At 42.5% G+C, this 26,294-nt stretch overlaps 1 protein-coding gene across 1 annotated transcript in view; it reads right to left on the reverse strand.

Moving 5' to 3' along the window:
• Positions 1-25,926, reverse strand: part of kcnq3 (potassium voltage-gated channel, KQT-like subfamily, member 3) — a 328,352-nt gene extending 302,426 nt beyond the window's left edge. Inside the window, exon 1 of the mRNA XM_078217058.1 lies at positions 25,610-25,926. Within this exon, the coding sequence (XP_078073184.1) occupies positions 25,610-25,926 (317 nt within the window). The remainder of the gene's footprint in view (positions 1-25,609) is intronic.
• Positions 25,927-26,294: the final 368 nt, after the last annotated feature.

Genomic DNA, 26,294 nt, shown 5'->3' on the forward strand with positions numbered 1-26,294 from the left:
CTGTCATGAATATGTCAGCAGATCAAAAGCCATCAGCATTTCCAAAGATATTTTACAGGCTGTGAATCCCAATGATGAGATTAGCAGGTGTAGACAGACCAAAAAAGAAGTACATCATCCTGCTAATAGAAAATACTTTGCGGAAACAATGGTACACTCAGGGAAGAAATACATATACTAATGTTAGAATTAACAGAAGCCGAGGGGACAGACAATCAAATATACAGAGTACCTTCAAAGGGAAGCAATGATATAATTGACAACCGTCTTATGGGAGGAGGGTGGCAGTATCCAGCTAGCAGCCTGAGATGCAGAGTCCAGCCAGCAGCCTGTAAGCCAGTGCTGGTTAGCAGACCAGAAGCCAGCATGCAGAGTACACTTCATGGAGGCAGTTAAAACCATATCTTTGCTGAACCCAGAAGAGATGTTCCCCAGAATAACTGTACAATCGTATACAATGTGGTAACAATAAGCTTGCATTTACCTATAGGTCTATTGAATTGCTTGTTGTTTGGGCAGAGCAAAGTTCTGAAAGAGTTTGTAAATGTACTTTGGATCAGAAGAGTAATTCCTGCTTAAGCTGTGTGGGGGTGTTTAGCAGTTCTTACATGAAACTTTCTTAGATCATTACAGTCCTGTTCATATATATCTGTTTTTTCTTCATTGCAATTAATAGTCTTTAATAAGTATTATACTACGACTGGGCTGGTTACTGTTCTCATTGGGTAGCACATGTTGCTCCTTACACCGTTCCTGTAGACAAAGCTATACACCACCACGAACCAATGTTTCCAAGTTGGGACGTGTAGTAAACCACTGTCGTGCCTTCGGCACGGTTGAGCTGTATATATTGTTGCCACTACTGTTCGTATATGAGACACTCCCTGACACCTTTAATTCGGCTGCACTTTTAACTGGAGGCTCCGCCCTCAGGGTATAAAGGCTGCAGCCCTCCCCCTCCGGCCTCAGTCGGGAGATCCTCATGCTCAGTATTGTTCTGTTTATTGTCTGTTCCACATCGTTCCTTTTTAGCGAATAAAAGCCTTCTGTTCCTGGCAACATCAGCCTTGTCTATTTATCAGACGCGCCTCAGGACGCAAACATACCAGATACATGATGGAGGTAGTACATATGTAAGGCACATAAAGCAGCTGCAATATACCTAAGCTGATTCACACATGAAGATAGGCCTGAATTTTCACTCTCGGTCAAGACTGCAGAATCGGGAAAATTCCCAGCTCCACAAACCCAGCCCAGGAAAAATGCCCTGGATGCTCCAATTTTGGCTCTGGGGCTGTGGGCGGGGGTGTGGAGTGTGGGATGTAATGGGAGTTTGGCCCATTAACCTCAGCAGTAGTGTAAAGGTGGAGAATGGCCCAGAGTGGGTTAGGCAATTTGATCAGGTAAGGAGGTCCATTTGAGAGTCAGGAAGTCTATGCTGTTGTCACTGTGCCTTGAAGGAGATGTCATTGAGCAGTCAGGTGAGTGCAAACTCTCTAAATGTTGTCCAGCTGTTTGTTGATCCTGGATGGCCCATCATGGCCTTGTTATTGCCTATTCAAATTGTACTGAACCACGTAAAGCATAGAGAGACATCCCAAGGCACAGCCATGAAGATGGCAGCATCTTGGCACAAATAACAATATTCTGCTTCAAAGCAGGTTATTATTATGCCTCAGGGGGTGCCTGATGCATACTACAATTGCCAGAGTCCTTTGCTTATCCACCTGCCCTTTTGCTACCAGCTATCAGAGTATGCCCCTAAATTGACCCTTGAACAGGTCCCTCACATCTGCACACTGGCATGGCAGAACAATGTGATTCAGGGGGAGTAAGCCAGTGGGATAGTTAGTGGCCAGATGCACAGTATGTCATAAGGGACTGACAGCAATAAAATCCATGACAGCATGCATTTGTGTGGAGCCACCTCCTCCCACCCACGACAGTGCTAGCTGATGCGATAGAGAAAATAGTTTGTGCATTTAAGCAGACAGATGTGTTTGAGAGCATTGTAAGCTCCAAGCCTCACAACTCTTTTCATTTCAAATTTGTATCACCAGATTGCCTCATAGAGCTGAGGGTGTGGAGGGAATGGGAGATTCAGAGTCCCAGTTTAGCAACCAGGACCTCTAGATTCTGGAGGAGGGGGGCACAGAGGAGAAGAGATGCCTTAGGTGTTGACCAACCCTCCTGCAACCATAAAGGGGCATGGACAGAGATTTCAGCAGCGGTTAGTGCTGCCAGCAAATGTGGTTGGTCACAGATACAGTGCCGGCTGGATTTCAGCAAGGTGAGTTGGTCAGCACAAACCTACAGCATCCTAGTCCAGGTTCACATCTGGATGTTGCAGCTAAGGAGCAAAACTTCGCAATACCTCTGCTTCAGCATGAAGGCTGGTATATCCAAGTCTCCTGTAGGTGCACACAGTACAGATGTGAATGAACACTGTGATGCATAGACATATTCAAAAGAATTCTACCTGGCCGCACTGTATATCAGCGTCTTTCACACCAGCAACTAGCCCCAACAATCCCAGCTGAAGGCCAACTTAGGGCTGCAGAGTTAACTGAGGAGGACAAATGTACTGAGAGTTTCTCAGCACCCTCATCTTCTTCCACCTCCCCAGCCCCTCCACCGGAACCCTTGTCTGCTCCACGTGTACCAGTGACCAGGGCGACTCGCGCAGAGATATGGGGGCTGCAGTCTGAGGGAGGTCCCTAATGGCTTCCTGCATGAGAAGTCCAGCCACCATGCTGCTCACTGCCATACGGAACGAGATGTGAGCAGCCTAGCTCAGCCTCCTCTGAAGCAACATGAGGGGCACGTCATGAGAGCGTGCACAACCATAAGCTGCCTTCTCACTTACTGCACTTTGGTCATGTTCACTGGCCTCTATGGTGCCAATGTGTGACGGTGCCACCCAGATTGTCTCTTCTCTGGCACAATGTGCAATGCTCCCTTCTCTGGCACAATGTGCAATGCTCCCTTCTCTGGCACACTCCGTTTCCTGCCACTTGAGTGCCTGAGTAAATAAAATGTTACCCTTCCACATCCAGCAGCCTCACCCTCCTGCTCCCTTGCGTTAAAGCCAGGCACCTGCAATTCATTTTTGCCACGGTGACAGTTGCTGCCACTTTTCAGCATTATCCAAAGGGATTCCTGGACCTATCCACAGGAGCCCCTACCTCACCAAAAAACTTCACAAACTTTAGACCTTTTCCTGATAGGTTTAAAGTGCGCAAGTCATTTTTCCCACTCCGTCCTTGTGTAAATGAGACTGATGCAGCTACAGTTTTAATTGTGCAGCTACCTCCATGAAACACTCATGTCCAAAATGTGACCCCCATTCCCCACCTCACCACCACCACCATTGGATCACCGTCTGTGCGGAGTCTGCACATTCTCCCCGTATCTGCGTGGGTTTCCTCCAGGTGCTGCAGTTTCCTCCCACAGTCCGAAAGACATGCTGGTTAGGTGCATTGGCCATGCTAAATTCTCCCTCACCGAACAGGTGTGGCGACTGGGGGTTTTCATAGTAACTTCATTGCAGTGTTAATGTAAGCCTACTTTTGACACTAATAAATAAACTTAAACCATCCTCCCTCGACCCACCCTCCAACCTACGAAAAGCAAAAATGGTGGAGGCTGGTTCTAGGCCACGGTGAAAGTTCAGGTCATAGAATTAGATTTATATGGAGTCTTTCCTAGCCTAAAGACTCCCCTAAATGCTTTACAACCAATTGAGTATTTCTGGACTGCCTCTATTGTAGGAAGCTGTGATATATTAATATGGTCAGCTCACTTGAACAGCCACGTACAAAGATGAAAAGTTTGCCCCACGGTGGCTTTATCTGACACAAAAGGAAGATGGTTGTTTTCATTCAAAAGGCAATCATTGTAGCCTCGGGGCATCTCTGTGATTTATACAACAGAACCACACAGCAATTCCGTCCCTCTCAGGGATTGTAAATCAGTTAGGAGTCCATCATATCAGATAAGCACACACCAAAGAAAATGTGACAGCTTTATCAAATAGTCACATCAGTAGATAGGAATCCCACATTGCAGCATCTCCAGTGGAAGCAGCAAAGCCAAACAATATTCTACACCAAATGCATATAGAAGCTGAGACCTACTCAGTGTAAAATAGGACACAGAGACATTCACTTCATGTACAGGAACTGAATGTGGTCCATCCGTTGTATCTATAGGAGTTATTCTCAAAACATTCTCAGTGTGTACAGAATATGTTAGCTACACTGAGGCATACTGCAAAAAATTTTTTCGCATTATGTTAGATTGGCCCCATTTGCAGAGTCGGTTTATAGAAGAAACCATGGAACAGAACCAAAGAGAATAACTACTGCAGACCAAACATTCATAACAGTTGAGCAGACATGATCAATACATATCAACAATGAATCATTTCAACTAAATAGATGTGATCTTAAATGTATTAATAAACAAATCAAAACTGAGAAAGTCAGGAATAATTGACGTAGCACCCCAGGGTGACTTGCAATGTTCTAAATCATTACAGGGGAACCAATGGACTCTGGAGAGGTACCAGAAGACTGGAAATAGGCTAAAGTAGTGCCTAACATTCAAAAGGTGCAACATACTAGAAACAGGCAACAGCAGATCCATCATTAATCTCCCATTCATGTAAACTTATGGAAATGATTGCCAGCTCCACCTGCACAGCAATATTCAGTACAAAATATTCTACATTAAATTCAAAGTTATGAGTATTCAGAATAAACATTGAGAATGAATATTTTTAAAAATGTGAACTATATGAAACACTAAGTACTTGTTAGATGAGTATTGTCAGAAAAGTGATGAAGAATAGTATAGGTGGAATAGCTAAGGGCTTAGTGCTGTGGCTACGATTGCTTCTAATTTGTATAAATAGCTTAAATTCAGAACATGCAAAGTGGTCAAATTTGCTGATGTTACCAAACTGAAAGTGACAGTGAGATCAAAGGCAAGAGCTCAGAAATGACAGAACAAAACAAAACGAGGAAAGACAGCAAAAGCTAAGGTTTCTAGTCCAGACTAGCAATATCAAGTGGTAATGTTGGAAGTCAAAGATGCAGAAAGGAATGGAGTTAGTAAACTCAATATAATTTTAAGTTAAATTGAAAGAGTGGAACTAAAGGCACTCATTCAAACTAGTTAAAAAGTGTCAGGATCTGTTTGGAGATCTGTCAAGCAAAATAACCCCTAAATAAAGAAATTACCAACACGCTTTCACTTTTGTAACTTTTCTTTTAACATGAATCAGAATCAATGTAAATAGAACATAAATTAATAGGCAAATCACAGTCGATGCAAATTATAAATTGCACATGGAATAGCAGATACAACAAAAATTATGGTGTTATTAGGCAGTTAACACCACCTATATAGCTTAGCCACAGTCCTTCCAAGTCTTTTCCTTCAAGGATTTAGTCAATATACCACAGGCAGCAACTTGCACATAAACAGGGATCTGCCCATATAATCTTCCCTTTATGACACACTTCGTTCCAGAACCTTCTTGATTCAGCTTCTGTCAGTCATGGTAGTGTAGATCTACAGGAACTCCTCTACCCATCTCTCCATCCTTCTGTAAGACTGTGTGCACACGACCTCCTTCCCAATTGGTACTAATTCCAGGTTAATGTTGCCAGGTCACATGAATCCGTATTTCTTATTATCCAAAAACTATCATTTCTGCTCTACAAATTATACAAATTTTTCAAGGGCCTTTTCAAACATTAAAAAAATTATAGATTCCCCAAACATTTCAGGCAGTGAATTCAGTATTCATTGTCCATCCTTGAATGCCCTGAGAAGATGGTGGTGAGCTGCCATCTTAGATGGTGAGAGAATTATTGTAAATTCTCCTTTCAGCACAAGCTAGGTGAATCTTTCTGCTTTGTTTTAACTCCTCATCAATTTGGTCTTTTCAACCCAAGTGCAAGCTTCCAGCACAGTGAGCCATACGGACTATCAGCCTCTTAAGTGTTCTTTTTCTCCTGGGCCCTGGCAAACCAACATGTCTGTGGCATGCAGTGATATTTTACAAAAGCTTGCAACCTGATATCAGAATGACTTTCTCTGTCACCGTCTCAAAACCCCTTACCATGGTGAATTAAGGCTTGTATGCAGGTAGAGATATGGATGAGCTATTCTTTAAACTCCAAATCTATTCTATAGTAGAATTAAATAGACAGTTTGAACCATAACTATTAACAACCTGACACTTTCAACACTTTTCTGGAACTTTAGAAACTCAACGCCTATCCATTCTTAACACACAGGCTGCTACTATTGTCTAGCAAGAACCTTACGTCCTCTTCCCACCAAACTATCTGGCCCACTTTAATGTCTAACAATCAAACCATCCAGGCTTGTCATCGGGCAGACTTCAGAACAGGTTACATGACCATCTATATTTAACCCTAAGTTAGAGCCACAGTCCCAAAATATAACAGACCTTATAACCCTCATTATAATTGTGACACATGTTCCATCTAAGCATGCTGTTTCCCAATTGCAGTTAGATTCCAAAGCATTTCAGAAACTATGGAAGAATTGGCTCTCGGAATGTATAACCAGCTTTCTTAAAATACTGATTACTGTAGCTGCAATCCTTATATGCGAACCGGTTTCCCTCAGTTTGGAATTTGATGGCAAAGATCCCCCTTTACTGGTTATGTTGGGCAGGATACTCCGGCCGTGCTTGCCTCAAAACCGGAGAATTCCGCCTGAGGTCAATGGACCTTTATATGGTGTGTGTGTGTCCCTCCCCTCCCTGCCCTTCCCCTCCCCCCCGCCCTGCCATCCCCCTCCCCCTCTCCCCACCCTGCCCTCCCGCTAGAATTCCCATGGCGGGCAGGATGGGAGAATTCTGGCCGTTATGTTATGTAATGTTAATTGATCTGTAAATGTTAAACCACAAAGTAAACTCTAATATCAATACTCATTAAATCAGTTGAGCCACCATGCCTTTACTAGTGCCTACGATAACCGTCACAATCACTTGTTCTATTTGCTGATTAACTTGGTGAGTGTTTCTAGTATTTCTGTTCATATTTTAGTTTACTGGATTTACAATTTTTCTCTTTTAATAGATATATATACAAAACATTCTCCAAAATAACATTTTACCAAGACCCTATCCCCATAACCCCATGTATTTACCCTGCCACTCCCCCTTAACCTACACACCTTGAGACATGGCCAATTCACCTAACCTGCACATATTGGGACATGAAGGGACAATTTAACATGGCCAATTCACCTAATCTGCACATCTTTTGACTTTGGGTGGAAACCGGAGCATCCTGAGGAAACCCACGCAGACACGGGGAGGATGTGCAAACTCCACACAGACAGTTACCCAAATCTGGAATTGAACCCGGGTCCCTGGTGCTGTGAGGCAGCAGTGCTAACCACTGTGCCACCATCTATGTCCCTTTCGAATGGTGCAAACCGGATTGTGCCAAAGAAGGGCATGAGGCAAATTAGTATATTTAAAGTAGCATTTAAATATGCATAGCCTGTTCAGCGCTAGATTCTCCCAGCTCCTTCTGACCTTCGGGTGTGGCGCGAGACCGGCAAGAATCACTACAGGTCTCCACTAGTGGAGATCAGACGCAATGGACACACTGGGGGGCTTAGAATCCATTCAAGCTCCCCGGTGGTCGGGGACATGGCTGTGCAGTGCCCACCTGGCAGTGTCCACCTGACATCCAGGTAATTCCCATCTGGCATGCTGCTAGTGCGCACCCGGCACCCTGGCATTGCCAGTTGGACACTGCCAGTGTGCCAGGGCAGTGTCAAGGGGCAGGGCCTGAATGGGGGCTATGACATGAGGGCATATGACACGGGACTATGGCGGGGAGGGTTTTTGCGGGCTTTGATGTCAGCCTTTAATTGATCACAACTTTACCTTTCAAGTAACCAAACCAAGACACAGTGTTTTCTTAAGCAGCTGTTTTAATGCAAGCTATAGTGAAGCCCCCGGAAAATCACTAGATTTCAGATTATAATTCAGGAACACACAAGCAGTAATAGCTTCAAATTCGATTACAAGTAATTAGCATATACCAATCATGGTATCGGAGTTATCTCTATCCACTCACAGATATTGATTAAGGTTGCATCATTCATAAGGTACAGATACTAAAACCAATCACAATCACCTCTCTTACTTAATTATAATATCCAATCAGCGTGAAGATTTAATCATGTTAGCTGACCTAATTCATCATTGCTACAAGTTATCAGTGATGTTCAAGTTTGTGTCAGTGTCTGTGGATCTCACTCCCTTCTTCCAGATCCACATGTCTGATTTAATGAATTCTCTCGGACTAAAGGCCTTGGTGCTTATCTTTGAAGACTTTTATAAAGACCTTTGACTTTCTCATAGCAGTTTATGTGATTTTTAAACTTGTGTCATTATTAATCCCCTCAGGGGGCTATGCAGGGGGGGTCATACTCGGGGGAGTGTGCAGGGGGGTCATGTGGGAGTGCAACATTAAGTGGGAGGTGTCATGAAGGGGAGCCCGTTGGGAGGGTCCCAGTGCCTGATGCCGGTGATCTATGTCGGGGAGGGGGTGGGGAAACATGCCGCTGATGGGGGGACTCCCAATGTGGGGAGACGCACAGTGCAATGTGAGATTGGGGCGCCCTTCCAAAATAGCACCCGATCACTTTGCATCCGGGCTCGCCAGTGTGTTCAGCAGCACTCCCCACCCACTGCTCCCAGAAATAGCGTGCAACTCGCCACTCTCCCAAAAAATGACTGTGTGGGACGATTGCGGTCCCGATCGCTCCAGTGTTCTCACCATTATGACTGTTTTTTAGGGGGGAGAAATATCAGAGAAATATTGGCCGCGATTTCCCCCAAAAAGGAATCTGTCCATTGCAGCTGTCACCCTGTTGAGTTTCACCACTGGTTGTAAAGAAAGACTTCTGGTAAGAGAAAGTATAAATATTGATACAAGTTTGATTTTGAGCACTTGTATTCAGCAAGATGCAATACAATCCACTTCACTCTTTTACCATCAATTTTGTTGAACAGTACAAGTTCATCTCCAATTAGTTAGACTAGGTATTTGGCAAGTATGCCCTTTAATGCTACTCCTATTTGTAATATTCACTGGAGGCAAGTTCTGAGGCCATGGTCTTAGCATTACAGACAAAAGCATTGCTGATATTTAGTAAGTTATGCAAAAGATTCTCAATCCCACCAAACAATGAAATGTGTCAGGTCATAGTAACATCTGAAGGTGATAACATCACCTCAATTGGGATACAACAGACTTTCAACATTCTCCCAAAAGAACAATAGGATTTATTTTTGTTCGTGACACTAATTGTATGGACAGCTTAACATTGTGTGATGCAGAGAGAAAGCAACAAGTTGTGCAAAAGGAGAAAGTAGTTGTGAGGGCGACAATGCTCAAACTGGTCTTTCAGAGCTGGGTATAGTAAGGTATATGTGAAGACGCATCTTGCTTTCACAATCCTGTTAAGATTGTCACATCTTTTTCCGGGACCTAACCTGGAGGCTGAGCACTTAACTGGCGGATAGACTTACCAACTGAGCCATCACAGGACATTTTAAGCATTATCTCCTGAACACTGGGATGTATAAATAATGAAAAAAAAATCCATTTACACCCCAGTGTCTGTAAAATATTCATGATAATGTATCACGTTCTACGTAGCTTCCTGAGAGATTCTATATTATTTCAATTTTAATCATGTGTTTTTCCCCTGCGTCTGAACATAGCACTGGAATTGCTTGGTGTTACTTTGATCATTTTGATTAATGCATTTTCTGGCAAGGCATTTGCACCTATTTTAACAAAATATGCCAAAGTGCAACTACTTACCAATGCAATTTCCTTAATGGAGAAGAAAAGCACTGAAATCAAAGCGTACTCATTTTTCCGATAAAAATCGCAACAGAATTAGAGCTTAGAAATGGTGTGGACACACAATGGCACACTACTACAAAAAATGAAGAGCTGTAGGACACAACAACTATATCAACAAAATGTGCAACTATTATTTACAAATATGTTAAGCAAGTATTTGCCATTTGGAAGTGAAGTGCAGAAACATAGCAGTATTAATGGATGCCGCAGCCAGAGAATTAGGCCAGTGTTTTTGTAGCTGTAACCAAGGATCTGAAATAGTACATTGTCACCCAGGTGCCAGGATAGGCATACCACACAGTGGATGCCAAAGCATTTTGCAGAGAGCAGTGGAAGAGCCAGAAGTGAAACCAGCAACACAGGAAAATTAAATTGGGGTTCTGCAAATGAACTTTCAGCAATTAAGCAATCAATTAAAGAATAGAGCCTGGAGGGTAACAATCTCAGCACTACTCCCACATGTCACCATATAGGATATCTAGATAGGGGAGCATTTTCTGCACTATAAGCTTCTGAATCTGACCAGTTTCTCTTTTAGGCTTATTCCTCTCCTGTATGCTCCTGGAAAGCAGGGGGTTCTAGATGTGGCAGCCCCATCCTGTCAATTTCTGAGAACACATTTGTTCTGAATTTCCACCATCCTCTTCTTAGCTGTCTGTTCTGATGCTAATTTGTAATAAGTCGCTGTTTCTCCTTCATTTTTTTTGCTAACTCACAGGTTGGCAGAGCAACATTGGCTTTTCCCAGTTGACAACTTTGACTCCAGGTTCATCTTTGTCCTTTTCCGTTACTTCACTTGGAATAATTGAATTATGATTACTACCGCCAAAATGCTTTCCCACAGATAACCTTTCCAGCCACAGCTTTATTCCCTAAATTCAGTCCAGGACTGCCCTTTTCTCTTCTGGTGAATAGTGACAGACCTGGAATGTTACCTCAGCTTTGCTCTCCACAGATCTTGCCTGAAGTGCTGAGTATTTCCTGCATTTTCTGTTTTTATTCCAGAATTTCACCATCCGCCACAATTTGCTTTTGCCATTTTCCTTGCTGTGTTTGCTATTTACTGACTGTAGACAAGTTTTCCTACATGCGTGTAAGATTTCTAAGCCTTCAATATCTACCAGATACGAGAGAAAACCAGCTGTCCTCCCAAGCTTTGCCATCTCACATGGTCCTTCCATGATAACATGCATCAGTCGGTATGATGGCTCCAACTCCAACAGTTTTGAGATCAGGAATTTGGTGAAACAGAGCTCCAGCTCGGCCCTTACTCTGTTTGGTTGTTTCTCTGTTCTACAGGATTATGCTTTCCCTATTGACATGGAAGGAATGTACCTCCACACTGGCCAAGGGAGAGAAATCCTGGGGCCTGGTGTTTCTACTATTCATGGACCCCTTTGACCTTCCTCCTCGCATCCTTTTGGCACCCAGAATTGGGAATCTTTGTTACAGTGGAGTCGTATTGCTTCACATAAGTTTAAGAAAACCTCTTGGCTTTTGTACTCTATGCCTCTATTTATAAAGCCTATTGAAAGCTCAGGTCTTAGGATGATATGCTTTACAACCTTTGTCCACAATTCGGTCATTCATAATATCTAGCTATATATCCTTCTTTGAATCTAGCCCTGTGCAATATCCAGACAGCAACATCCAATAGGCTTAAACCTCAAGTGCTGCAAACAACAATTCTATGTACAAGTGAGAATCTTGGACTAATAGTGACATATTTTATTGGCGCATGACTACTGGTTTCACTTCCAAGTTTAAAAGTGGCAAAACCTTCCAGTAAATTTGCCTGCAATAATGCGTTGCTTCCATCCACACAAGTGGGCTTTGTTAACAAAAAAATTATACTTTGCATTGAGTGATAAATATTTTATAATTTTAAATTGAATGTATCCACACTCTAAAATGCCCAGCATGGAATAAATAATAGGAGAGCAAAGTACCGCAGATGCTGACAGTGTGAAAATAAACAGGCAATGCTGAAATGCACAGCAGGCCAAGCAGGGCCTGTGGAGAGAAACAGCGTCAATGCTTCAGATCCACAAATTCCACTAGTTCTGACAAAGGGTCGCTGAACTCTATGGGTGGGATTTTATGGCCTCGCTAGAACGCGACCGGAAATTCCCGCCCAAGGCCACTGGACATTTCCATTGTCCACCCCTCGCCCGCTCTGATTCCGTGGTGGACGGGGCGGTAGAATTCTGGTGTATTTTTCTCAGCACAGATGCTGCCATACATGTTGATCATTTCCAACACTTCCTGTTTCTATGGGAGCAAAAATAATCCCTTTTGCCAGCCCTCCAAAAAGCAATCAGACTCTTGTGAGCCTCGCATTCTCCTTCAGCAAGAAACCCAGTAGCAACTGCCAGTGATCTGGTTTGGCACAACATTAAACATGAATTTCCAAAAACAAAGTCACGGCATCATGAAAAAAAACAATATCAAAGCAATAAATTGATCATCTGTAAAATGAGTAATTAATTTTTAAAAAACCATTAAGAAGTGCCAAGCAACAGAGCTAACTAATAAAACCACTTTTGCCTTTTTGCTTAGGAAATAGAATTAGAAAGAGACAGACTAGGCCCCAGGTCCTGGTCGCCAGTGAAGCAGGGTCATAGAATCATAGAAACCCTGCAGTGCAGAAACAGGCCATCTGGCCCATCGAGTCTGCACCAACCACAATCCCACCCAGGCCCTACCCCCATATCCCTACACATTTACCCTCTAATCCCTCTAACCTACGCATCTCAGGACACTAAGGAGCAATTTTAGCATGGCCAATCAACCTGAGGAGAAGGCTGCAGCCGAGCGAAAGAGTTGGGTTTAACTAATATCAATCTTGCATTTGTCCCCGGTGGTGCTCACTCCAAGTAGGCCTTGGTGGAATTCATATGAAAGTTGGAATCAGAAGCTTTAAAGCCAATTAAGTACTTGTGAATTGCAGTCACTGATGTAATGTAAGCAATGTTATCAAACGCCAGAACATGTTGAAGGGGCCTAATGGCCTTCTCCTGTTCCTAATACATATGTGCGTCTATAATTCTAGGAATGGATGAGCTGAACTGGGCTTGATGGCCTTTGTCATCCTTAATTATCTAATGAAGAGAGGACGGAATCATGACGGAAGTTATGTTTATTTTGCTGCTAATGGAAGATTACCGAGAGGGCCTTGTGGGGTGAAACTACCAAGAAAGGAATATGCAATGGTTTCATAGTGGATCTGTAACCGGTTTTACACTGCACTGGACTGAGAGAGGTGGGTACTCACCTCTACAATATGTAATGGTTTCATAATGGATCGGTAACTGGTTTTACACTGCACTTGATTGTCAAGTGTCTTTTCTATTGACTTCAAACTTGTCCTTTTGTCTACTTACCCATTATCCCACTTTATCTTGGCACTATTTGTGAGATTTGAGATATTGAAGTATTTTGATAAAGTTGTGTTGCATAGTAGATATTGAAAATATTTCATAACGAGAAGCAGAAATCAGCAGAGTTTTCACACTTGCTGATCAAAAAACACAGATACAGCTGTAACCCATTCAGTCTTTGTCCTCTGACCTCTTAAACATTGTGTCACACAGAGGCACCTGAAGGCTCCAACACTTATCATTGTTGTTCCATTATTTCATTATGTTGTTCAGGAGACATTTGATCTTTCTACTCTGTAAGATTCCTGCTAAAATAGAATCTAATTACACCCCTTGTATAAAATAATTATATTGAATAATATCACACACCCAATCAGGAGAAAATCTTCTACCTGTTCTACAGAATGGAAAAAATCTTGTGCAGATTATCTGAGCTGCAAATGTTGAATCTTTTCCCAAATATGAATTTACTCTCACCATGTCCATCTGGTATAATGTGCAGAACATGCTAATGAAGGCTGAGGTGATCACTGAAATCAGTGTTACTGTCTGCACCATGTTATAAATAACTAATGGATATTTTCCAGTCAAATTAACAGCATTGAACAATGCTGCTAAAGTAAAATTTGTACTTTCTGGTTTGTTTAATAGTTGCGGTGGGATCACCTATCGAGCTCACAGAAAGTAACCCCATCACGTTACACCAAGGAATCATGCAAGAGTAGGGAAATTTGATAATAGAGCAAATTTAAAGGCATTGCGGTTTCCCTGCAATCATGTCTCAGTAATTGCCACCAAATCATACCCGTTTGCCTCTATTTCTGCTGTTCACTCATTAATTTTATTCTGAATGCTTTGTGCATTTGGGAATTGAATATCCAAGGGTACTCAATATTTCGGAAGGATAAATAAAAAGGAAAGAAGGTGATGTTAGTGTGTTAATAAAGGAAGAGATCAGTGCTGTAATGAGGAATTATATTGGCACTGGAGATCAAGATGTAGAATCAATCTGAGTAGAAATAAAAAAAAGCAAGGGAAAGAAGCCCCTGGTGGGAGTAATCTACAGATCCCCAAACAGTAGTTCCACAGTGGCACACAGAATAAACAAGAAATACTGAGGGCTTGTAAGAAATGTACGGCAATAATCATGGGTGATTTTAAGATGCGTATTGACTGGAATAATCAAATTGGCAAGGGTAGCCTTGAGAGAGAGTTCACTGAATCTATTAGAGATTGTTTTTTGGAGCAATATGTTGTTGAACCAACCAGGGAGCAGGCTATTCCAGATTTGGTACTGTGTGATGAGAAGGGATTAATTAATGATCTCATAGTTAAGGAACCTCTAGGGAAGAGTAGTCATAGTATGTTAGAATTCAAAATTCAGCTTGAGGGTGAGAAACTGGAGCCCCACGCTAGAGTTCTGGAGTTACAGGTAGTTACATAGTCATGAGGACAGATTTGGCCCTACTGGACTGGGCAGGAAGATTGAACGGTAGGATAGTTGATGATCATTTCCAAATGTTTAAGGAGATAGTCATGTCCTTCCAACTAACATACATTCCAGAGAGGAATAAGGATTGTAAGAGGGGGAAGAAAGATCCATGCCTAAACAAGGAAGTTAAAGACAACATGAAGACAAAATCTATTGCAAAGGCCAGTGGCAGGCTGGAAGATTGGAAAACTTTTAAAGATTGGCAAAGGGTTACTAGAACAGTAATAAAAAGAGAAAAGATAAATTATGAAAGAAAACTCGCACAAAATATAAAAAAGGATAGCAAAGGCTAGAAGAATGCATAAAAGGGAAGAGAATATTGAAAATGAATGTTGGGGGCTGACTTTACCATCAAGTTGCGCCCGTTTTCGGGCGAGAAAACTTGGTAAAGTCGGATGTGAGGTGAGTAGCGTGATCTGTGCCCACCTCCGCTCTGACTCCCCCTTTACCAAGGCCCGAAAATGGCCATGATCGGGCCCGCGCTCATGGGTGCGATGGTCATTTAAATGCATTTGCATCCATTTAAATTGACTTAATGGGCTGCACGCCCAATCTTACCAGCACTTCCCCCTTTACCACTGTGTTTGCCCATCCAGAATCAGCGCAAAGCAGACATGCTCTACAAAAGTCCGATTCGGACGCTCCAGTTAGTGAGGAGGTAAGTGCCGAGCATCCGACTGCTCTCTGCTTGAGATCGGTGTGGGGGGGGGGGAGGTGGGTCCAACGGCTCTCTGCTTGAGATCGGTGGGGGGGAAGGGGGGTGGGCCACTGCCACTCTGCCTGTGATCAGTGACGGAGAAGGGGGTGGTCCGCTGCCACTCTGCCTGAAATTAATGAGGGGGAAGGGGGGGCTGCTGCCACTCTGCCTGTGATCAATGAGGGGGGGAAGGGGCCCACGATTGGTCTGGGTAGTGGGGGGGGGGGATGGGAGATAAGGGGGTCAGTAATGTTGGGGGGGTGGAGTAATGTCTGAGGGGGCTGGGTGAGGCATTATCCAGCCCGGACATGATGTGGTTGGGGAGCAGCATTCTATCATTTGTTTTCTGCGCATGCGCAGTTGTAGGTGCCGATCGGAGCAGCAGGATTTCGGACGCGCTGAGCCCCACCCACAGGCTTTGGCAGGGGGATTTGTAATTGCTGATATTTTTTCAGGCAGAGTGCGTATGGGGGCGCCTGAGAACGGGTCTAAAAGTCGGATCTGAAACACTCCCAGTTTCAAGTCCGCCCAGCACTTAGAATCAAAATGATAAAATAGGGCCCTTGGTCTTCTGGAGAATAAGAATAGGGAGTTAATAGTGGGGAATCCAAAAATGACAGACACTAAATCAGTATTTTGCCTCAGTTTTCACAGGGAGGATGCTAGTATCATCCCAATAGTAACCAGTAATGCAGAGGTAACAGAAAGGAAGGAACTTGGAACAATCGTCATCAATAGGGAAAAGTTGCTGAGCAAATTATTGAGATTGAATGCACAAAAGTCTCCAGGGCCTGAAGGCCTACATCCTAGGGTTTTAAAGGAAGTGGCAGCAGAAATAATGGATCCATTGGTTGTAATAATCCAAAATTTCCTGAATGCAGAAAAGGTGCCAGTGGATTGGAAAAATGCTAATATAATGCCCTAATTCAAAAAGGGAGGGAGGCAGAAAGTAGGAAACTACAGAGCAGTTAAATTAACATCTGTTGTTGGGAAATTGGCAGAATCCATTATTAAGGAAGTGATAACAGAACAGTTGGAAAGTCAAAATGCAATCCATCAGAGTCAGCATGGTTTTATGAAGGGTAACTCATGTTTGACTAATTTGCTAAAGGTCTTCGAAAATGTAACATACATAGAAACATACATAGAAAATAGAAGCAGGAGAATACACCATTCAGCCCTTCGAGCCCGCCCCACCATTCATTATGATCTTCAAATTCAATACCTTGATACCACCTTGCCCCATATCCCTTGATCCCTTAAGCCCCAAGAATTTATCTAATTCCTTTTTGAAATCACACAACGTTTTGGCCTCAACTATTTTCTGTGTTATGAACTCCACATATTTATCACTCTCTGGGTGAAAAAATTTCTCTTCACCTCAGTCCTAAAAGGTTTACCCCTTATCCTCAAACTATGACCACTAGTTCTGGAGATCCCCGCCCCCCCCCCCCCCGCCTCACACACACCACCCCACCCTGCACCAATCAGTAATATTCTTCCTGAATCGACCCTGTCTCAACTCGATAGAATGTTATACGTTTCTATGAGATCCTCTCTCACTCTTCTAAATTCCAATGAATATAATCTTAAACAACTTAGTTTCTCCTCATATGACAGTCCTGCCATCCCAGGAATCAGCCTGGTAAACCTTTGCTGCACTCCCTCTATAGCAAGAACATTCTTCCTCAGATAAGGACACCAAAACTTCACACAATACGCCAGATGTGGCCTGAAGTAAAATGTTCCTATGCCTATGCTCAAATCTCTTGCTATGATGGTCAACATACTATTTGCCTTCTTCACTGCTTGCTGTATCTGCGCACTTACTTTCCACAACTGATGCATGAGGAGACCAAGGTCTCACTGAGTACCCACCTCTCTCAATTTACACCCGTTCAAATGATAATCTAAAATGGGGATAATGGGGATGCTGTAGATGTAGTGTATCTGGACTTCCAGAAGCATTTGATAAGGTGCCACACAAAAGGTTAATATACAGGATAAGATTACATGGGGTTAGGGATTAATTTATTAACTTGGATAGAAGACTGGCTAACCAACAGAAAGCAGAGAGTCTGGATAAATGGGTCCTTTCCTGGTTGGCAATATGTAACTCATGGGGTGCCAGAGAGTTCAGTCCTCGGGCCCCAACTATTTACAATCTAAATTAATGACTTGGGCACAGGGATAGAAAATACTTTAGCCAAATTTGCAGATGACACTAAAATAGGTGGTACTGTGAGTTGCAACAAAACAAATAACCAATTTACAACTGGACATCAATAGGTCAGCTGACTTGGCCAAAATTTGGCAGATGGAGTTTAACATGTATAAGCGTGATCCATTAAGTTATCCATTTTGGTTGGAAAAAGAGAAAGGCAACTTGTTATCTAAATGGAGAAAAACTTCAGAGTGTTTCAGTGCAAATGGACCTGGGTGTCCTCATGCATGAATCACAGGCAAGTACTGCAGTTAGTAAGGAAGGCAAATGGAATTTTGACATTTATTGCTGAAGGAATGGAGTAAAAATCTAGGGAACTGTGCTGCAATTGTACAAAGTATTAGTGAGTCCTCATCTGGAGTATTGTCCGCTGTTTTTGTCCCCTTACTTGAGGAAGGATGTAGTTGCATTGAAGGCATTTCAGAGGAGGTTCACAAGATTAGTTCCAGAAATGAGGGGTTTGTCTAATGAAGACAGGTAGAGCAGTTTAGGCCATTACTGTTGACAGTTTAGAAGAAGAAGAGAAGATCTAATTGAGGTATATAAGAGACTAAAGAGGATTGACAGGTTAGACGTAGAGAGGATGTTTCCTCTTGTGGGACACCTAGAATGAGAGGTCATAGTTTTAGGATAAGAGGTAGCAAATTTAAAACAGAGATTAGGAGAAATCATTTCTCTCAAAGGGTTGTGAATCTGTGTAAGTCATTACCTCAGAGTGCAGTGGATGCCGGGGCATTGACTAAAATTAAGGAAGTAGTATTTTAATTAGTAATGGATTGAAGGATTATGGCGAATGGGCAGGGAAGTGGAGTTGAGGCCAAGATGAGATCAGCCATGATCGTATTAAATGGCGGAGCAGGCTCGAGGGGCTGAAATGTTCACTCGTGCTCCTTGTTCTTATGTTCTTATATCATTGCTACTCTTACTATTAATGACTCATGCTGTATGTATATCGATGATAATTGTAACCAGATGCCAACAATGGGCTATATCATTTTACTTGGACCTGTGTTCGTTTGGTGAATGTCAAAAGGGGAATAATATCACGCATAACTGAGAGGAAGAGTTAAAGGAGGAAGGAGGAATAAGAGGCTTGGAAATGGGAGAAGTACCAAGGCCCATGATTTCTCTCCCTGGCCCTGCTCACACTCACTCGCTTTCTCACACACCCACTGACACTTTGCATCTGAAAAAGATCTTAGCACACGCATTGGAAAAGCAGTCACCAATTTTGGTCAACTAACAGAACAGGGATGGAAAACAAACTGACCCACAAGACCAAGATCCTCATCTACAAGGCCCTGTATCAACAGATTGATGTAGGCAATGAAGCCTGGACAACCTACTAAAAAAAGTTTAATAACTTCTATCACCAATGAATATGATGCATCCTTGGCATCACATGGAAAGACACAGTCACCAATGAAGCAATCCTTTCTAGGGCAAACATACCAAGCATGCTACTGCTGATCAAGAAAAGGAGGCCTTGTTAATTTGGGTATGTGCACAGGATGGGATATTCTTCACAGGGAGACAGCCCATGACCACAGATTGGCACAGTGCCCATATCTCCGATTCAAGGATGCCAGAAGAAGAGACATGAAAGCCTTCAACAATCATGATAAATGCAAATGGTGAAACCAGGTGTGGACAGAAATTTGCCACCACGACAACAACAAAAACATGTGGTTTCAGAAGCTCCTGAGCAGGCCCTAGCCAGCACAATCAAGGACTCCTCGCACCCCGGATATTCTCTCTTCCACCTCCTTCCATTGGGAAAAACATACAAAAGTCTGAGATCACGTACCAACTGACTCAAGAACAGCTTCTTCTCTGCTGCCATCAGACTTTTGAATGGTCCTATCACACATTAAGTTGATCTTTCTCTACACCCTAGCTATGACTGTAACACGACATCCTGCATTCTCTCCTTTCCTTCTCTATGAACGGTATGCTTTGTCTGTATAGCAAGCAAAAAACAATACTTTTCACTGTATACTAATACATATGACAATAATAAATCAAATCAAATCAGCTGTACAAACAAGGTGTCAGCATCACCATCAAGGGACAACACAACGTGTGGTACTTGTGACAGACTTTACAACTCCAGACTCAGCTTATTCAGCCATAAAAAGAGGTTTAGCAGATGATCTCGTCTGATCTCAAAAGTTCTAAAGCTGCATTCCCATCACCTCTCGTGAAAGGTAAGAGATCCACCAGCCTATACCTTTTACAATGCTTCGATCCTGGTTTAATCACATCAGTTTTAATATCCTACTATATTGTTTTTGTGCTTCTCAGAAATTTGCCTATGTATTTGCTCTTTTGTTCACCACCCCCTACCCATCCACCGACTGTTTGGGGGATCTAGCAGTTGAATGTCATATTCTAAGGACTCACAGTCTGTGAAGTACTTGGTTTACATCATGAGAGAATTAATGAATGCTTATGCCAGACTAGAAGTATTAAATTTGCCCGGTTTCAAGCCTATGTAGGTAGCATATTAACTTCATATGTCAAAGCCACGGCTGCTCCTTCATGAGTAGTCTAGACTGAGGTCAAAACATTTTAAAACTCTCTGTGAATCAAGTGGAGTTGAGGTTAAGGTCTCGTCATGATCTTATTGCCGAGGATGTCAGTGTATAAGTCTACCATTGAAGCCTCCAAAAATCATTCCAAAAATGGGGGGTTGACTGTACACAGAGTATAAAATGTGAGCCACCAGTTTGAGTGGGCGCCATTTGGAAATGTAAAAAAAACGATAATTCATATTATAAATGTGGCACAGTTTATTGAAAAACTTATTTGCGCAAAGGTATCATTTTGAAAGCATTTTAAAATCCATCAAACTCATTACCTTTGACATCTCATGCAAGGAGTTCATCAACTTCATTCTGAGTCACTTTGGCCATGGCATCATCGTAGGGATCCCAGTGTGGATCAGATGTGATGCTTTCAGCACCATCACTCCACAATAAATCATCTTCCTCTCCATCCATTGAATCGGATATCCTGCATTTTTTCAGTGATCTGATCAATGATTGACTTTGTACACTAATTGCATTCACGGTTTTATTACAAAACATCATGCAAGGCAATGTGCATATTCCCAGTTTTTTATGAAGTTTTTTCTCCATCAACCATCCGCCTATTCTATTTGGCACAAACATCAATGGCTACTTAAGGCACACGTCCAAAGGTTGAACAATGGATGTTGGACCCCCTGGTGTAGCTGCAGTGTCGGCAAAATTGCTTCACAAGCACCTCACTGGTTACATGGGATTTGAATATGTCCCACATACATATTCTTTATGTAAACCACCAGAATGCCTGGTCCTCACATTATCAACCCATAACTTTACCCCATCCTCATCTATCTAGCCATTGTCATTAACATGCACAAAAACTCTTGCAGAGAACTTGATGTTCAGCATGATATCACATTTTAAAACTACCATAGGCCTTAATTTAATTCCATCAGCCATGCAGGCTAGTATTACCATGAATTTTGTCTTCTCACGTCCTGTGGTTTTCATTAGAACTGTTTTTGAATCTTTCACTCCACAGTTCAGTTGCTTGGTATATTGAAATTCATGGACGCTTCATCCATGTTGCCAATGTGGCATGATGGGTACTTGTGTTTCTGCCACTATCTGATGAAGAATTGCTGGAAATTGGTAATTTTGGCATTGAGGATTTTTGATATTCTTTGAGCGATTTTGGTCTATAGCCACAACACTGGACATTTTTCTTCCATAAAGTGGCTACACCAATTAGCTGTTGCTCTGAAATCTTTGCTGGATCCAAGATTTGACTTTGGCACACTCAAATAGATATATGCTTTGCATTTCGAGTGACAATGTAACCATTTCAATGCTTTGTGAGGACCCATTCTGATACATGCTTCTCAAGGTCAAGCCAGTGGCTGGCCCGTTCTCAGAGCACATTTGACCTTGAGCATCTTCTATTCCCACGCCAGTTTTTTTTCCCCTTAACATCGAGTTCCCTTGCTGCAGCATGGATATTTGACAAGTTTGCAAATGTTACAACTTTTAGCTTGAAACCAGCTTCATGCTTCATTTGCTTTGTTGGAAGAATCATTTCTCTTCGGCGTTCATGTTCTGTGTGGATGTGTCTTAAACCTTGCAACACAGCCCATATTGACTGCTCTCTCCTTTGCGCCCAGTTACAAGATATGTAAATATGCATTTTTAGTGTGAAAAATCAAGACTGATTACTAATGTGCGTATAACACACCATGGTTAAAAATGCGATGGGTCAGCTTGCAAACAAGTATATGCTAAATCACGATTTTTGCAGTTGGAAAAATGGGATAGTCTTATACACCAGGTTGACTTATATGTTGTAATCGACAGTGAATGGCATGGCAGGCTTTAGGCGCTGTATGGTCTACTCCTGCTCCTATTTCTTATGTTCTTATGTCAGCACCAGTCAGACATCACGCTCCAGATGGCACAGTCATTAGAGATGCATAACAATCTGTGAAATGCAGTTTGATAGCAACCAGCATTTTAACCTCCAGCCGAGCATTTTCCAAAGTTATCTCAACAATGAAACTCTCAAGTAACCTCAGGCTATATTTATAAGCAGCAATTAGACTTAGTGGTTTTAAAGAAATTAGCTTCAATGTTGATCAACCTTAGCATACATTAAAAAAGGGAAACCAATCTGATCCAGAAAATTAGCTGTCTATGAGCCTAACTGGTATAGGAGTCAAAGTAATGGAACCCATTCTTGAGATAGGCAGGAGGAACACTTGTACAGAAATAACCCAAGAATTAAGAAAAACATGGCTTTAGTAAGGAAAAGTCACACGTAAATAATTCCACCATCTATGGACGTTAAAATTAGATATTGGGCTTTCTTGATATAGTTACTTCCAAAGGGTTTTGATAAGGTTCCATATAAGAGGCTTATATTTAAGTTAAACCTCTTCACGTATTTATCCAAATTCCATTTGAAATTTATTATAGAAACTTCTTGCATACCAAATCACAACTCACTGGACAAAAATAAACTTCTCATGTTGTCACTATTCCTATCAGCAATCATTTTGAACCTATGCTTTCTGGTCACTGGCTTTTCTGCCAAGAAAACAGCTTCTCAAATGTGGTGCCCAAAATTGAACACAATAATCCAGCTGACAGTGTTGTTTGGATTTATCATAACGTCCTTCTTTCTCATGCCTCTATTACATAAGATAAGGATCCGTATGCATCCAGGGTAAAATAGGAAATTGGATAGAAAACTAGCTGAAGGACAGGAAACAATGAGATTTCTTGTCAGGCTAGGGGGAGCTCTGCGGGTCTAATGGTTTTCACCACTGCTGGGTTTAATTTACATAAGTAATCTAGAATCAGCTGTGAAATTGTCGAATTTGTGAATAAAGTGGTTTCAGCAGTGAAACGGAATGGTGCAGCTAAAGATCTGGATTATTTATACAGACATATGGTAGATGAAATTTCACTCTCAATTGTATGGTGAGTCACATTAGGTGAAATAACACGCAATAATACAAAACACATGAGGCTCAGAAAGTAGCAATACTGAACAAGACAGTGTCGCTCCCAAGGCAGCATGGTGAGCCAATTAAAGAGGTGAACAAAATGCTGTGATATTTGGCCAAAGCAGTTGTTTAAAGTATAAAGTCCTACGCCATCTCCGCCTTTTGGCTAAGATGCAAATGAGATCAAGCACTGGAGGGTTGCAATGCCTACTCCTATCAGCTTGGATCATGTAGATCTAGTCCAGGACAGGAAAGGAGAAGACTGTCTTGTCAGCTTGGATCTGTAATGTCTCTCTGATTGGGACTTTGATTGGATTTTGATTTGATATAACTAAATGAAAATAAAATAAAGTTCTTAATCAAGAAAATTCTTCAGTATTAACTTTCCACTGCAATCTACCTTTGGCTATGAAGAAATTTGATTCATACTTTATAGTCTGAATCACACAGCATGGGAGTTCTTTATTCTGCTACAATTCAAAAGGTCAAGAGAACACAAAATAATTTGCCAATCCCACGAAACTACATTTGTAGAGTTTCCTCTTCAACATTGTGCAAATCTCCACTAACAGATAACTTAAATGTAAAAAGTCACTGTCCACTTTATAGGGAGTGTAGGCGAATAGAAGAATCATAGCATCCTAGAGTGCAGAAGGAGGCCATTCAGCCCATTGAGTCCGCACTGACTCTCTGACAGAACATCTTACACAGACCCATCCCACCCCCTGCCCTATCCCCACAACCCCACACATTTATCCCACAAATCCCCCTAACCAACACATCTTTGGACTGTGGGAGGAAACCGGAGCATCCGGAGGAAACCCACACAGACACAGGGAGAATGTGCAAACTCCACACAGTCACCCAAGGCCAAGTCCCTGGAGCTGTGAGGCAGCAGTGCTAACCACTGTGCCACGCCATGATGGGAGTGGGAATATGGAAGTCATGGTTTGGGCTCTGCACAAGAGAATTATTTGGTGAAAACAGAAGAGCTTATGAATTTGATTTACTTTCCATCCATGAACATAAACCATACTGCATCATCGTCGACTCAATGTTTTCATATTTACATTACATTTTCTGAAATAATGCAACTACTAAACTGAAATACAAACTATACAAAAATAAATGGATGGAAATACCTATCATAAATGTAATAAATAAATACATTAAATGGTGTATTATGATATATTTTTAATTATCCACAAGTGTGTTTACAGATGATATAACAGAATCTTGTTCTATGGACTACACACAGGGTTAAGTTTCACTCTGGGTCATGACATCACCAGGCTGTTGCAAGGGGCTGGGAAACTACTTCACCCACATGTATGACTTCCTCACTTAATATTCAGAACGATGATATTATGACTATACTTGTATTAGAGTGTACACTTGTGCACATTAGTAACAAGTGTACAAGATTACTAATTCCATTGCAATGGTAATGGGGTCTGAATGATGAGAGGACACGTTCCTCGCAACACAAACAAATGGGGAAAGGTGGGGAGGGGAGGGATAAACTTTACTTTGGGTAAAAGGAGTCAACATGAATTTCCAGCAATCACTGTACACCATCCACGAGCAATTCTCATTGGAAAGCGGGGGGGGGGGGGGGGTGATTTTGTAATGAAAACTGGATCTTGTAAAAAAAACAGATTACATCTCGAAATGAGATGAAGGGATTTTTAAAATGCAGTCAACCTATACAATTTCTCTCACACTTATGTATGAACTTAGAAGTACAGGCGGAACTGTTGAAGTCAGTTATTACATATCTCTATCTGTGAGATACCCCATATCGTAGACTCGGCGTTACAGCTTCACATAATCTCCAACTCAGCAAGATGAAGAGAATTCAGTAGTGAGGTTGACCAATAACAATGCCCTGATGCGTTCTAGTGCCAGCTAAACTTCCACAGCACTGCGTACCCACGGCCAATTTCTCGAAAGCAGATTTAGGTGTGGTTCTCTGGCACCCAGACTACAGCAACAAAACAGATTGGGCTTTTGTTATTTAACCTGGAATTGCACAGGATCCTACAACAACAGCAAAAAACACACAGCGTGGAAAAAGACAATTTTTAAAAATCAGTGAAATAAAACAACGTAAATGAATGAGAAATTAACCAGAACCAACGGTAACGAATGGCTGTCAAGGTTTGCGTTTGACTTGACTTCGGGAATAATGAGAAAAGATGCCTTATTGTCAGGATTTATTTCAGGATTAGACAAAGCGAGATTCGGTCATTGTAACAAAACAGGAAGAAATCCCAGTGAAATCCCCCTGCCGTGCCTAGAAATGAAGGCGAGCAGCAAATATCAAGGAGGATACAAGCGGTACTCACACGAAGGCGTGATAGACCAGTGCCCATCCTCCTGGCCTCTCCAGCGCATCATAGATAAAGTTCTGCAGTTTTCTGTAGGTCGCTTTCCTCTTGCTCGGCTGACTGTAGCGCAGGGGTTTGGTCAGAAGGCTGAGACCTTCCTTGGCTCCAGTTTTGCCGTCTTCTTTGCCCCGTCCATCCAGCAGCAAGGCGCCGTCGCGGTCCGCCCCGGAGCTCAGCCCCAGTCCCACCACCCCGGGCTCCGACTCCGCGGCGAAGCCCACCCGCAGCTTCTTGGCATCGCCAGAGCCATCACCATTCCTGGACTTGAGCCCCATGGTCAGCAGCAGCAGGCACGCCGATGCTCAGTGTAGGCAGGGTGGCGGAAAGCCTGCAGGAGACAAATGCCATGGCTCGCAAACACAGAGCACAGCTCCAGCGAAGAGGTCCCATCAGGATCTTTGGGCAGTGGGAAGATCTCTTTGCGTCTCCCCCTTTTAATCAGGTTGGATGGCGAGCATCACGCCCCTGACTTTTTGTTTTACCTGTTGTCCTAAGTGATGCAGCAGCCCTCTCAGTCTGAGTGTTTGCACTGTGTTGTTACCGAGAGGTAGGATGTGGAATTGCTGGGAGGATTTTCCGGGGCGGAAGGAATATTGATGGGTGAAGCCAAAGCTTCAGTCATCTGAATCCAGGAAGCACAGGA

Source organism: Mustelus asterias, chromosome 7, assembly GCF_964213995.1.
Source record: "Mustelus asterias chromosome 7, sMusAst1.hap1.1, whole genome shotgun sequence".
NCBI lineage: Eukaryota > Metazoa > Chordata > Chondrichthyes > Carcharhiniformes > Triakidae > Mustelus > Mustelus asterias.